The sequence below is a fragment of the Chaetura pelagica genome, unplaced genomic scaffold (genome assembly GCF_000747805.2).
Source record: "Chaetura pelagica isolate M959 unplaced genomic scaffold, ChaPel_1.0 scaffold757, whole genome shotgun sequence".
NCBI classification, from domain to species: domain Eukaryota; kingdom Metazoa; phylum Chordata; class Aves; order Apodiformes; family Apodidae; genus Chaetura; species Chaetura pelagica.
Genome location: NW_009970727.1, coordinates 345,694 through 360,541, shown reverse-complemented (window position 1 = coordinate 360,541; position 14,848 = coordinate 345,694). Strand labels below are relative to the sequence as shown.

The 14,848-nt window shown below is 52.5% G+C and overlaps 1 protein-coding gene across 4 annotated transcripts in view; it reads left to right on the top strand.

Annotated features, from left to right (window-relative positions):
* Positions 1-216: 216 nt before the first annotated feature.
* The window catches only part of FOXP4 (forkhead box P4), a 37,357-nt gene continuing 22,725 nt past the window's right edge, over positions 217-14,848 (top strand). For 3 of the 4 annotated variants that reach the window (XM_010007072.1, XM_010007073.1, XM_010007070.1), the window contains exons 1-2: positions 223-423; positions 10,060-10,149. In XM_010007072.1, coding sequence (XP_010005374.1) covers positions 223-423; positions 10,060-10,149 — 291 coding nt within the window. Of the gene's footprint in view, positions 424-10,059; positions 10,150-14,848 lie in introns of all 4 variants that reach the window. The other variant, XM_010007071.1, reaches the window with a different exon arrangement.

The following is a 14,848-nucleotide window of genomic DNA, read 5'->3' as shown; positions in this document are numbered from 1 at the left end:
CAGCTCAGGCTGAGCTGCATTTTTATTTTTTTGGAGCAAGTTGAACCCAGCTAAAACTTCCCAGGATTTGAAATCCTCATCCCTGCATCTCCTTTCAGACCTCCCGGGGATCGGAGCCGAGGCAGGATGAGGGCAGGAGGTGGGGATGCCAGCCCAGGGATTTTAAGCTTCTCTTCTCAACCTCTTCTCTCTCTCCTCTTCCTCAGGTCCTGCTAGCAAGTCATGATGGTTGAATCTGCCTCGGAGACGATACGCTCCACTCCCTCTGGCCAGAACGGGGTCAGCAGCCTCAGCAACCAGCCCGATGGCGGCGGGGGCGGCGCGGGCGGCGGAGGAGGGGGCGGCGGGCGCGAAGGAGCCGCCAGCGGGGAGACCAACGGCGAGATGAGCCCCGTGGAGCTCCTGCACTTCCAACAGCAGCAGGTAGGAGGGATGTCCTGCTTCTCTCTCTGACACCTGCCTGCCACAAGGCAGCCCGGGATTGGGGTCCTTTGAGGATTTGGGTTTGGAGAGCGGGGTGGTGAACGTGTAATTTCACGTGCCTGCCATCCCCAGGGCTGGTGCAGGAGATGGGTTGCACCGGACTTGGTTGTCCTTGTTGAAGGTGGGGTGCAGGTGCTGCCCCAAAAAGCAGGTGGCATCCTTTGAGATGCATATCCCTGGGAGACAGAGCCCATCCATCCATGCAGCTTGTGGGCTGGTGCCCCAGGGGGTCTGCCTGCTCTGTCCTCCATTAGTGGGGGAAAGCAGTGCAGGAAGAGAAGGAGGGCTGTGAGAGCAGAGACCTGTTGACTGTAAAATAAGGAGCAGGTTTTCTCCCAGTCTGTGTTTGGTCACCCAGTGGATGACCAGAGATGGTCTCTGGGGCTCCTTGTGCCTTAAACTGAGGAATTAACCTCCTATGTGTGGCCAAAAACGTGTGACTGTGACATGTGTGTGCAGCAGATCTGTCCTTGAGCACATGTATGTGCACCTCGGGGAGCCCGTGCACAGGGGCAGCACAGCACACAGCTCCCCTTGCACTCTGCACCCGGGGGTGGCTGTGGGGAGGAGGGACCTGCGTGCCTGCCTGCAGGTTACCCTTCAAAACAAACTTGGGAGAAAACATAAATTTTCCTCCTCGGATACTAAATAAGGCAACGATCCCTGCCTCGTATGGAGATCGCCTCCCTGAGCCATAAATTCCAGCGTGAAAGCTGTAAAAAATTGCTGTGTCTGATACTTTAGTAGTGAGTGCTGTAAATCCATTACCTGAATAACAGCCGTTTCTCACGCAGTTAAGCCCCTGTTCCCCTGATCTGAAGGGTAATCATGCGTGTAATGCTGCTGCGAGTCACCCCTGCCCGAGGAGCTGCTGCTCCCTCCCCTCCCCGTGCCGGGAACAGCTCCCAATTTCACCACCAGGCAGCTGGATCCAAGAGGGAATGGGAGATGGCTGCTTCTTGCACAGCCAAAAGGGTGCAGATTGGAGGGTGGGCAGCGTGGTTGTGAAAATGGGTTTATCTCCTGCAGAAAATAAGGGGCAAAGGGTTTTTGCAGTTGCTGCTGTTGGCTCATCCCTGTGGATTCTGCTCCCTGAGCTCAGCCGGTAAATCCTGCCCTGCCCAAGGCACGGCCCATGGTTAATTTCACCCTTTTGTATTTCTTCTTTTGCATTCCCAGTGTAATTACCTTGGGAAACTCACCGGCACATGGAATTTTTAAGGCAGAGGGTTTGGTAAACTTTCAAAAACAAATGACATCTGCAATGACAGCACCTTGGGGGGGGGGAAAGAGCCAACATCCCGAGGACTATCAATCTTCATGCTTCAGGGAACAGGCTGAGCACCAGCTGGGGTCAGGAATAAATGTCCCCATATATAGAGTTTAGCACAATTAGGTGCTTTATGGTGGTTTTGCACCATCTCCAGGAGCATCCAGCCCTCGCCTGGTGTCACAGGCAGGTTCCTGGACCACTGGGCTGTTCCCGTCTGGCAGCTCCTCTCTCCTGGCTCTGCCTCAGCTCCCAAAATGTCAGTGCTCAGTCCTTGTCCTTAACTATATGAAATCCATGAGAAACCTTTAAGAAGCCTGGAGGGGTGGGAACCCATCAACCACTCCACGTTGGGCCAGCAGTGAGTTGAAGCTCCATGTCCATAGGGGTTTGCTTGAGCAATGCAGCTCCCCAGGGGCACGTGCTCTGCCCTCGTTTTTGGCTGGTTTTGCACCTTTTGGTGAAATGAGCTGGTTTTGACCTTCTTTGGGACCCCCAGTCTGAGGCTTTCACCTTTTTGAAAGGGGAAAACCCTGCCAGCTCCACTTCTGGAATGGTGCCCAGAGGTGAGTGCCCCAGATGGGAGCTTGAAGGGAGATGGATGTATCGCAGGGTGCTCAGGGAGCTCCTGGGCTGTTTTTTGGCTTCTGGGGGATTCCCAGAGCAAGAGGATTCAGTGTCCAGTTGCACCAGCCCAGCTCTGCAGGACAGGGGTTGCCAACCACAGTGCCAAGCAGAGCAGGGCTTTCTGTCACCATCCTCAGCTGCACCAGATGGGTCTGACTGCCCTGATCCCTGCAACTTCAGAGCATCCCATGGTCCAGAGAGCCTGGAAGGAGAGTGGGATGGGGTGGAAAAAGGGCATTTCCCTCCCTTGACAGGTCTGGACCATCCAGCTCCCTCTCCCTCCCTCTCTATCCCTCTCCCTCCCATCCCAGGGGATGGCGTTCAGATTAAATCCCTGGATTTCAATGGTGGGATTGGGCTGAAAAGCTTGAATAGCGCGCGCCGGCAATTGTGCGGGGGTTGGCGGAGGGGAGAGGTCGGCGGGGGCATGGGAGGGCTCCCGGGCCGGGGGCTCCCGCCACTGTTGCCGTGGGAACCTGGTGAGACCTCCAGTGCTGCTGCCCCCCTGCCTGGCTCCAAAGGGCCCCCCCACCTCCCTGCATTAATGAGCTTGTAACGTGGGGACCAGCCCCTCACCACACCAACCCCCCCTGTCCTGGTTTCAGAGAACCAGGGTAAGAATTCCCTGTAACCAGAACCCTTCTGGGACCCCACCAGCTGAGGAGCACGAGTTCCATATTTATATATTTCTGTGTATCTGCATGGAATTCACCACCATCATTCTTACTATTACTATTTATTATTTCACTTAACGTATTCTAGGGTTTTTTTCCAACCTTGAAGTCTCTCTCCCTGATTCCCGTTTTTATCTTCCCCTGGGAATGTAGTTTTGGGGGATGACAGCATCTGTCACCCAGTTATTGCCTAAAACCATGACAACCCCCCCATTCCCGTAATCCTCAGGTTGGGCAGGAATCAGGAGTGACAAGGTGTTGGATCACTGTGATGGAAGAAGGATGGGAGATGCTCAGGTTTGGGTGTTGGGGTGCAGGAGTGCACCCCACAGCAGCAGGAGGGCAGGAGAGACCCTTGGGTGGGCTGCTGCACCAAACAGGGAGTCATCTTTGATAGTTTGGGTCTCTTCAGGGTTTCCCTGAATTCCTACAAAAAATCCCAGGTCTCCAAGTCTCATCCTGGGTCTCTAAGTCTCATCCCAGACCTGGGGTTTAAATCCATGGGGTGTAAAGAGGCTGGATCATGAGGGTCACTGTGGTTTTGGGGTGCAGAGGAGTGGTGTGGATATAGCACAGTGGGGTTCAGGGCAGGGATGTTCTGGGGAATCATTCCGAAGCCTGAGCAGCCACACGGTAGCTCTTCCCAACTTGCAATCCCATGGAAAAGGAGCCATCTGCAAAATCCAGTTGCTGTAGTGGGTTTTTTTACTATGCAAAAAAAACCCCCAAAACCTACCAGAAATACTGCAGTTTATTGCAGATACACGTCAAAGAAATCTTAAGTCTTATTTTTGTTTAATAACTTACGAAAAAAAAATAGCCAGAAGTAAATGGGACTTTTTTGATAGTTGAAGAAGGGTGTGGATGGGGGGAGGAGAAGCACTTCTCTGCCACAGGAAAGACACCGTTCCATAAAACACGTGATCACATCTCAAATATATTGTGTAATCTGCTATTATTAGGGCATTTAAGATAAAAATGAGACTGGAGCACTTAAGTGAAACTCATCTCTGTATTAGGTCCCTTGATTTATATTTCATATTTTACTGAGTGCAAATGCAGGAGGGGTTTTTTTCCCCCCTTTTCTTTTCCCCCTCTTGTTTTTTTCCCTTTTTTTTTTTTTTTTCCATGGGGTGGGATTGTCAGGAGCTTGTTCCTTGTGTTCTTTAGTGGAAATGGGTTTAACCCCTCGCCTGCAAGGATTGAAGAGTCAAGAGTGGAGGAATAAAGTCCAGAAGCATTGGAGTGTGCAGCAAAAAGGAGAACAGCTGGGGCTGAGAGAGAGGCACAGACTTGATTGTAAAAAGGGCTTTTTTTTTTTTTTTTTTTTTTACCTCGCTGCTGAATAATTGTGTCATTTTTGTTAATTTTGATCTCTTTGAGCCATTTGGTTCTGGTTAAGCCAGACCAGGGCTGGGCAGGGTGGAAGTGCTTCTCAATATGGCATCATTTACCGTTAATATCCATCTAAAAATACCCTTCTGTGTGTTGTTTTAATAGCTCTAATTTTGGAATGTGACGATGTCATTTTTATGAGGTATGGGTAAAAAAATCTTTTTCTTTTTTTCCTTACATTTTTTTTCATCCCTTCCCAACCTCTTTCTGCCCTCCAAAAGGAACGGAGGCAAATGGGAAGATACAGACTCTCTTTGTAGATTCCCCCCCTCCTTGCAAGATTGTTGGTTTAGGATCATTTTTAGGGTGGCTCTTAACTCATTGGAGGTTAATACCCCATGCAAAGCTTTGATCCCAGCCAGGTGGAAAATCCCTCAGCTATATTTGGGCAGTGGTTCCCATGGGCTGGGCGATCCCGCTCCTCCCTCACGCTGCTTTTGGCTCTGGCACACGGAGCATCCGGGCACCGACGGGTGTAATTAAAAAGTACAACCTCATAAAAGGAAATACCTGGTAGAATGAGGTAGTTTAAAAATACCCTGGGCAGGGTTTTCCGTTGCACTGTTGGATTTTGGGGAGGCTGAGGCTTGTTGTCCTTTTGGGAAGACTCGTGGCTGTCTCCATCCTCACCGAACTTTGTTGAACCTCTTGACCTGTTTCTTCCTGATATGACCAGGCAATGGGAGCCCTTGGAGAGGCTCCACTTGGGCAATTTTGTGGGGAAAGGGGGAGCCAGGCAGGCATGAGGGATTAAGGTGAGGGCTGCAGTGTGAGTCAGCCACCCTGCATGGGGTAGGAGCCACTGTCTCCTCTCCCCAGGCTCCTCTGTCTCTTGGCCAGGTGGGACCTGGTGTTTCTCATAGGAGAAAGGGAAGTTTGCGGGATTTGCCACAGGAAAGGCAGCCAAAAGGCAGCCCTTCTGCTGTCCTGGGACACCTCCATCACCTGCAGCAGTGTGGAGTCCCACCAGCTGGAGAATGAGCCCTTGGGAGAAGAATTAACCATAATCTCTGGGAATGCTGGGATAATGAGCTGCTGCCCTGCTGGAGGGTGAGAGGCTTTTTCCTGAAGTCAGGGTGAGGATCCAGCCTCAGTTTTTCCAGCAACTGGAAGGATTTGGTGTCTCTTGGTATAGGGGAGCATCCCTGTGGGTGGGTACCCCAGCACCCCCATTCCATGGTAGGAAAACCATGGGAGCAGCTTGGAGCAGGTCCTGGCAGCGTGTGTGCTGCTCCTAGGATTGATCCCAGGCGTGGTTTATTCCTCGACCCTCTCCACACCCCAGCACACTCCTTCCAGCATCTCTTAGTGCTCAGCTTTCTGCAGCAACTACTGTGCAAAACCTTCTAGGAGCCCAGTGAGGAGCACACAGAGGTTCTGGCAAGGGGAGCTGAGCCTGGGGAGGCTTTTCCTCCACTGTGCTAAGAACTCATCTCAGTACTTAGCAGTTTTTTTGCTTGCTTTTTAAAATAATTGTTAAAAAAACAGAGTAGCTGCAGGCTGTGTTTTATTTCTACCCTGGACTCTGTACCAAACTGCAGTGCTGCCTTGTTGGGGGAATAGCACAAAATGCCCAAGGAACTGGTGAAACCTTGGCTGAGATTTTACAGTTTGATTTTAAATAAATATTTTTAAAAAAAAAAAAAAAGGAAGCAGTCAAAATAATGAAATTAGCAAAATCCCACCAGGTTAAAAGCTTTCCTACCCCAGGCATGGCTCTAGCAGGGCTTTGGGTGTAGCTCTGAATTGATGTTTTATGTGTCTTTGTGGAGCCTGGGGTACTCGTGAGCCGCCCCCCAGCAAAGTCCAGGTCACCATCCTCTTTCTCAGCCCTGAAAAGTGCTGCTGCTCTTGGGGAGGGCAAAGCAGCTTCAGCTCTTGACATCAGTGTCTGAGACGTTGCAAACTTTTTAATGGGATAATTTGCTGATCAAAGGGAGCCTTCCAGAAGCAAGATGAATTTGACACAACCCATTCGTTCCTAATTACGAGTAACATGCTAATGACTCTTGAATAACACCATGCAGCAGGATGCAGTTATTTTTAAAAAAAAAATAAAAATCATTTTTTCTCTAGTTCACAGCGCCAGGAGGTGAAGCCCATCCACTCCTACCCAGGAGACTTTCTTCCTTCTGCTTTCACACCTTCTCAGCCCTAAGGAGAGGCTGTGGGTGACATCCTCCTTACTTACCCCTGCGGAAAGCCTTTATCCCCCCAGCATCTGGGCTGGTCTCCCCATCCTTTGGGGTAACAAATGCATATAATCCTGGGTTCTGCATCCTGAAGTTCAATTCTCAGGGCTCCACTTGCCTAGTGCAGTCGTGCAACAGGTTTGCAGCCAGGCACTGCCAGCCAGAGCATCCTTGTTTGCAGGCTGGGCTGAACTTGGGGCTTTAGTGGAAATCAGTGCTGGGTGGTGGGGAGGGAGGGAGCAGCTCTGGGGCGCTGGCAGGGAGGCCCCTGTGTGCAATTGTAAGGCCATGTCATTTTTTTTTTTTTTTTCCCTGTAAATCTTGTAATTTCGTGCTTCAGAGCACAACAAAGTGAGAGAGCCAGCAGGGAGTGAATTAAATTCCCCCCTGAGAGGCAGCGCGGGGTGGGCGGCCGGCAGTGGGGCTGAGCCAGCTGGGCCTGGGGACTTGGTGACACCTGTGGGGCAGCCAGAATTTGGCTTTAGAAAGAGAGATTCTGGGAGAAGTTCTGCCCAACACTTTGCCTGGGTTCTGGCATCACCTCTCTTCTTTCTCCCCTCTTTGCTGTATTTTTCCTTCCTGCTGCACTGATTTTTATTAAGGCTGTGGCAGGGACCTGCACTGCCAGGTCACCTCTCTGAGATGGTCTGGGCAAACACCAGAGGAATTTCATGTGGTGCATGTGGAGAACCCAAATCCATGTAGACTTCTGTCAAGTGAACACATGGAAAAACAGGTAAAGCTTGAGCAGATGGCTGTTAAGTCCAACACCCATCCTGGGGTGAGTGCCTTGGATCTGCCACACGCTGGTGCTGAGCAGCTGTTGATTGACTTCCCCCACCCTTGGCTTTTAACTGGAATTACTGTTTTCCTTTCAAAAAGTAATTAAAATATCAGACCTTAGAGCTGTCATAACTGTCACATGGCTTTTGTGTTCACATTATCAATGCACATCTATTCCTGTTAATAACAGGGAGTAACATGCCTGGAGAGAATCATAGAGTCATGGAACGGTTGGGGTTGGAAGGGCCCTCTGGAGATCTTTGAGAAGCATGTGGCAGCTCTGGGAGTTGGACCACGGGTTTATACCATCAGGGATTCCCAGCACATTGCCACGTTCATCCTCAAGGATTTCATTTTTTTTAATCATTTGTATAAAGTGAGGTTGCATCTTAGTGGTTGTGCAGTTCTGGAGCATTCCCACCACCTGGCCAGGGATGAGGTGATGGGCATGGGGCAGTTTTGGGTGTGCCTGTGCTGGACACTATGGGCTGTGTTGACTCCTGAGTGCACCCTGCTTTAGAATGGATGTTAGGAAGAATTTCTTCACTGAAAAGTTTGTCAGGGATTAGAACAGGCTGCTCAGAGCAGTGGTGGAGTCACCATCCCTGGGGGGATTTAAGAGACATAGTGCTGAGGGATATGGTTTAGTGAAGGACTGGTCAGTGCTGGGTTAATGGTTGGACTCGATGAGCTGGAAGGTCTTTTCCAATCAAGGGAATTCTGTGGAAAAATTCTGGGTGCAGCCCTGGTGATTTGTCACAGGAGCAGAATGTCAGGATCGTGTCAGCTTTTCTAACTTCTGGCTTTTGACTTTCTCAGAATTGTGTTTGGTTCATACATGAGGTGACAAACACAGTGCAGAGGGTGCTGGCTCTGGGCCTGGGGCACAGCTTTTGGGTTTGGGTCCCTTGCTAGGAAATTTTAATGATTATTTCTTTAATAAAATAAATAAGGCTGTGTCTGCTGAACTCTCAGCTTGCAGCCTACAGATTCAGCAGCAACTTTAAAATTACCATTTTGCAAGTGCACTTCTAATGCTTGTCCACGGGCAAGGAGCAGGTCAGATGGATTTATCCCCCCAAAAATGTGGCACAGCTCTGACATCCTTTGCTTTAGATCTGTTGCATTGCTCTTCCTGAATAACCCCTGCAGAGAGGGGCACGAAATGGGACTTTTTGATGAAAATGCAGGTAATGAGTCTTTGTGGATGCTCCCGTGTGAGGGTGCTGTGGGTGCTCCATGGTTTGCAGAGGCTCAGGAGATGGCCTGGGGCAGCATGTTAAGGTGCATCCACACTGTGGGTGATGCTGCTCTGCTGTGGAAGCAGATTTGGCCGGGGGAGGGATGGAGGAGGCAGGGCAGGGGGGCTGGGGGCTTTCTTCTTTATAGCTGGAAATGCAGAGAATTAACAAGTAGCCCTTTCTGGGGGCACGTGGCCACCTCCTGGAAGCCGGGGCAGGGATTTACGGCCAGGGCGATGACAGCTGGGGGAACCCAGCACTGCTGGGCTGGGCCCTGACCCCTAATGCAAGCCTGTGCTGCAGGCAAACCTACAATGGCTTGGTTGTTCCCAAATGTACCAAAAAAAAATTTAAAAATCCCTTGAAAGCAAAACTAAGGAGCATACGAGGAAGCAGGGTTGTTTTTATTAGGCCTTTATTCCCTCTCCTGCTTCTCAGCTCCTGAATGAAACTCCTTTTCTTGGCTTGCACACACCTGGGCTCTTCTGCCCACTCATGCTTTCTCCTCTGTCCTCCCTGTCTTTTCCCAGGATTTTCCTTAATTTCCCCTAGTTTCTTCAGCTGCTCTGCACAGCTCACTCCTGGTTGCTTGTGCCTGCATGTTTCCACAAGTGGTTTTTATCAAGTTATGTTAGTTTCTCCCTCTTTTGCCTTTTGTGTGACTTGTCAGCCAGACACCCTCATCCTTGCAAACAAGGAAACCCATAACTCTTTCTAGGCACTGTGGTCCACCCGTGTGAGTTTCTGAGCTTCTCCTGCATTACCCTAAACTCCATGTGGATGTTTTCATGGAGTTTTCATTTAATCCAGGGTGTAATCCTGCACTTGACCTGACCCGAATCTGGGCAGTGGCTGGGACTTTTTGGTGCTCCAGTTTAACAATCACACAAAATGAAATATACATGGTAGCTTTAGACACAAGGGGTGTCAGCTGCAGCATGAATGTAGTGTTGTCTCTGTGCAAGGTGGGATAAATCAACTGGGAGCCAGCCCTTCTGCCTGCTGCTGGGGGTGTGTCTGCCAGGGCTGGTGCCTGGGGAGGCTGGAGATGACCCCTGTGAAACCTGCCAGAGACAGAAGATGCTGGACCTGGGGACTTGCTGCAGATGGGACAGGAGTTTTTGGAAGAGGACAGGATTGTCCCCAGGTCTCTGTGTCTCTCCGTGGCTTTGGGGGGATAGGGAAGAGTAGTGCTCTGTCATGGGATATACTGGTTATACTGGTGTGGCAGGAGGAAGGACTGGGGAGTGCTGCCCTCCCCTTGCATTGCTCGCACGCCGTGAATCAAACTTATGAAGGACCAGCCCAGGTGGCCCCGTGCCCGGGAGCTGGGGGGGAGGAGGAAGAAGAGGGGCTGCCTTCCTCCTGCCCACCCCGCTGTGTCTCTTTTGCAGGCTCTCCAGGTGGCTCGCCAGTTCCTGCTGCAGCAGGCCACGGGGCTCAGCTCCCCCAGCAGCAATGAGGGCAAGCAGCCAGCAGTGCAGGTGAGCCCCAAGGATGTGTGTCTGTCCTCCCCCATCACCCCCTTTTTGGGAAGGGCTGGGCTGCAAACTGGTGCCATGGAGGGTGCCCGAGCAAACACACCTCACTCCATCTTTGGATGGAGGCCACAAAGAGTTAAATCCCCAGGAAACTTGCAGAGATTCTCAGGGGTTTTTTGGGGGGTGGAGAAGCGGTTGTGATCCCCATTGTGTGCTGACGTGGTGGGAAAGGGTGATGGGAGGAAGGGCTGGCTCCAGATCGGGTAAGGAACAGCACAGTGAGGGTCACCATGTGCCACCAGACCTTGGGACAGCATTTCCCAGGGTCAGAGCACTCCAGGAGTGATGCTGGGTGCTGTGAGAGGCACACGGGGCTAGGTAAGGGGCAGTCCCCTGGGGCCAGTGCCACGGCAGGTCCTTCAGCATGGGTCAGGAGAAAGGCTCCTCTGGGATGGGGTTTTGTGGCACTGGCAGGAAAATGGGGCTTTGGGTGGATGCAGCACCCTTAGGTGGCATCCTGTTCCCATTGGAGAGGGGGAACCTCCCCTTTGCTCCCTCCTTCTCCACAGGAAAGGGGCAGAAAATAGGGAGAAAAGGGACAGAAAAGGAATGTGAATTTGAAGAGGGGGAGGCAGAAAGAAGCAAAGCCCAAGCGATGGAAAGTGACAATTTAAATAGCTGTGTGGAGGGGCTTTCCCTTCAGGCTAATTAAATTTATCGGAGAACAGCAGGTTACCTTATTAGAGCCACGTGGGTTTAATTAACAAAGGAAAGTAATTAGCACAAGCACTCTCAGAGCTGGAGGTCCTGCCTATGCCAGGCTGAGCGGGGCTGGGATGGGCAATCTTTGGTTCCTCTCCTCATGCCCAGGGCACAGCCAAACCTCAGCAAGTGCCATCCCAGTGCTGCTGGTACCAGGGTGGGTTCGGGGGAGCCCAAATTCCCCCCGACCATCCCACCAGGTTGGGAAGCAGCAGCCGGGTACGAGGAGCAGGAATTAGTCAGGGCTCCTGCAGCACAAACAGGCAGCTTTTTCCAGTGGTGCTCGCAGGAAGGAAATGCAATCACTGCATGGAAAATGTCTGCGAAGGACAAAGGCAGCGAGGGTGAAGTCAGATTCCGGTAACCGGCGCCTTACTCCCCTCCGTGGGTGTGTGTCCCTGCCCGCACTTCTTCCCCTGCCTGCACTTCTTCCCCTGCCTGCACTTCTTCCCCTGCCCATCCCTTGCTGCTTCCCAGCTGTGATCCATTCGTTCTTCACTCCCTTGCCCATCCCATTCCCCCCTTCTCTGCTGCTTTCTCTCCCCTCCCCTCCCTGCCCATCTGGCCGGCGGCTTTGCTGGAGTGAACTGGATCTGCCTTCCTCTCCCCTCCTCCCTTTTTGTGTTGCAAAAGGACTTGTGAAAGTTGTAGACGTGAGTCAGAAATAGCTCATAACTCAGCAGCGACCGGCCTCTTCCTCCCCCCGCCCCGGCCCCGCCAGCCCGGCTGGCAGCTGGAGTGGGATCTGACTGAGGGGAGATAGAGGATTAAGCAGACTCCTTTGAAAGGAAGTTTATCTAACGTGGAGCGGTGTGGATGAGACTGGCCAGGACGGCTGGAGGAGGAGGAAGGCTGGGTCACCCCTGGCTGGGGATGGAGGGGGAAGCACAGGCAGAGCAGAGGGTTCATGGCAGTGTTTGGAACTTGGGATGCTGGCCTGGATCTGGGCTGGATTTCCACGTTGTTTGGTATTTTGGGGAGAAGCTGTTTCAGTGGCTTCTGGCTCCCAGTCCCATGTAAAGTGAGTAGGAGGGTCCCAGCACCCAGGGGTGCTGCAAATTCCCCACGTTTGCTTTTGTAGCAAGCAGCTCCCTGTCACCTTGCTGATGGGCACAGGACACTTCTGGGGCACCAAGCCAGCAGAAATATTAATGACAGCCACTTAAAAACAAACAAGGTGCTGCTGGGCTCAGTGGGGATCTTCTGGGGTTTTTTTTGGAGTATGAAGCCTGTCCACCCCCAGATGCCTGGAGGTGTTCATGGAGAGCATGGAGTTGATGTTCCAGTTACAGCCACTTTTTAAAAAAACAAAAAGCTGAAAAACCCCACTCTGAAACATTTAAAAATGTTTTCATTGCTTTGCAACTTTAGAACTATTAGAAACTTGGTGGATGCCAACAAAGTGTTGCATTTGGGGACTTCTGCTGCAGCAGGATTCCTCTGGGATGGGGAGATGCTGCTGGGGTCCAGTAAAGCCCATGGCAAGAGATGCTGGAGCACGCTTGGATAGGCAGTGGGGAATCTGAGCCCCATATTTCTGGGGTTGGGCCATTTCTGGCTTGAAGGCACCACTGAATCCCAGAGTGCCTCTTCCAGGGTCCCTCCCCCAGCCCAGCCCCCAGAGCTGGGGGTCTCCCAGCCTCTAACAGGAGCAACTTGCTGAGGTTAAAAAGCCTCTGAAATGGGAGAGGGGCTGAAGGGAGCTGAGGGAAGGGGAGAGGAGTTTGGAGCAAACTGCGGGAAATTGCTTTTCTTTTGTCTGCTGTGGCGGGGAGGGCAGCGGAGCGGAAAAGTGTATTTTGTTGATTTGAAACTTGAGTGAAATGGGTAATGAAGACAGATCAATACCAGCCCTTCTGCGTTCCCACTCCAGGAAAAAAAAAAACCCAACCCAAGCAGCCAGCAGCCCGTCCGTCTCAGCTCTCGCCGCGCTAGGTTTTTCCATTTGAACTCGCAGCACCGTCTGTCCCTGCTCCCCCTCCTCCTTCCCGTGCTTCCCGCCACCGCTGCCATCCTGCCCCACTGTCCCCACGGCAGCAGCGGCTGTTTGGGTTAGCAGGGCAGCAAAGGTGTCCCTCTGATCCCTGGGCATTCCATCAGCATGACCAGGACACCATGCCAGCACCCGGTGCCCATGGAGAAGACGTGTCCCCCAGGGGGTCCTCCCCAGGGAGCAGTCAGGGGCAGGGGCTCACCCCAAGGTGCTGCCAGGCAGCTGGTACCTCTGCTCTGAGCCCCTCCCTGCCAGCTCCCCTTCAACTTCTTAGCAACCCACAGCCCAATTACATGCAATTAGTGCCTCCCCGCCAGGGTGTGCTGCGCTAACAAGGATGCATGTCAGGTTAAGCACACATGGGGTGGATTCCTCCTTTCCTTTGCTTGCAGCTCAACGTGAGGGGCTGGTTGTCCTCCACACAGGTATGCTGGTGCCCACTTACCTGCACGCCACGTGCTGCCAGCCTTCTGCCACCCCCAAGGGGCAATTACCCTTTGGTGTTGAGGCTATTCCAGGTATTCCTAAAATAACCCCAGAGCCTCAAAACCCAGCCTGGCATATTGAGCTGGAGCTCCCTTGCAGATCTGGATTTGGTTTCTCCTCTCATCCTCGGTAGATTTTAGTCTCTTTTCTCTGTCCTGTCTTGGTAAAGTCCAGGCAGAGCATGGTGGGAGCAGAGGGGGTTGGGCAGGGTATGGGTGGCCCTTGCCACCCATCAGGGTGTATAACTGTGGCTGGGGTTATGCTGGTGTGAGAAGTGTTGCTGCCAGGCCCTGGGTGGTTGAAGCTCTTGCAGGTGATCTGAGTAAGTTGAATCCCAGAGCTTGCCTGGAAATACTGAAGGCAGGAGGACATGCATGGATGTGCCTGTGGACTTGAAGTGAAAGGTTTGCTCTACCTCAGCTGCAGCAGCAAAAAGTGAGTGCTCAGGGATGGATTTTACGCTTCCCCTGACCCCAAAAGCAGCAGACATGAAGCTGCTCTTGGTGATGATTGCTTCCCTGCTTCTGTTGGCAGCTCCAAGCCTCCCTCACCAACCTCCTTGGTTTGTTTCTGTTGGTTTTGGAATTGAAAAGGGTGATAAAAAAAAAAAAAGCAGCACAAATGTTTTTGCTGTTGTTTCTAATCGGGAGTTAAAACCTGAGATAAGATCAGAGACAAGGATGTGCAGCGCCTTGGGCTCCGAACACCCCGGGCTCACTGCAGGGAGAGGTTTGCTCATCCTGGTGACTCCAAGTTAGGGAGGACAGGGGGGACAAGGTCTGGGCTGTGCCTGCCCTGGTGCTGGAGCTTGGAGGTGAGGTGTTAGGTGTGGACCTGGAGATTCTCCTTCCCACAGTGGTGGTGGCCTGCTGCCCCAGCTCCCCGGGGACGCAGCAACTTCCCGGCATGGGTGAAGGTCAGTGCAGGGATGCTTTGAGGCTGAGCAATCCACGGGCTTGCTCACACCCCTGGGCTGATGGGGGATGTCCCAGCTCCTGCGCTGTGCCAAGCCGGCTGTCCCGGGAGTCACGAGGGTGATGATGGCACCTCCACAGTGCTGGGAGCCAAGATCAGCCGTCGGGCTGTGGCTTTCCCTGCTCTGTCTCATGGCTGGAAGTAGCAATCTGCTTCCCATAAAAAAAAAAAGAAGAGAAAAAAAGAATCTAAGGCAGATTCCCCTCTCCTGCTGCGCTAGCCCAGCCAAATCCTGTTTCTCTCAGCGGCTCTGGCAGGGCTGCTCCTTGCTTACACCGAGCGCTGAGTTTCCCCTGTAATACCCGCCTGGTTATTCCACCCGCTGCCTGATGATCCGCGTCCGCCCAGGCCCCTGGCACGGAGGGATTATTACAACCGGGACTGCCTGGAAAATCACCCCCTTGAGATCCCGCTCGCCGGCCGGAGCCGCAGCGCCGGGGCGTTCGGAGAGGCAGCCGAGCCGTTAGGAAGCAAGTCTTCGGGGGG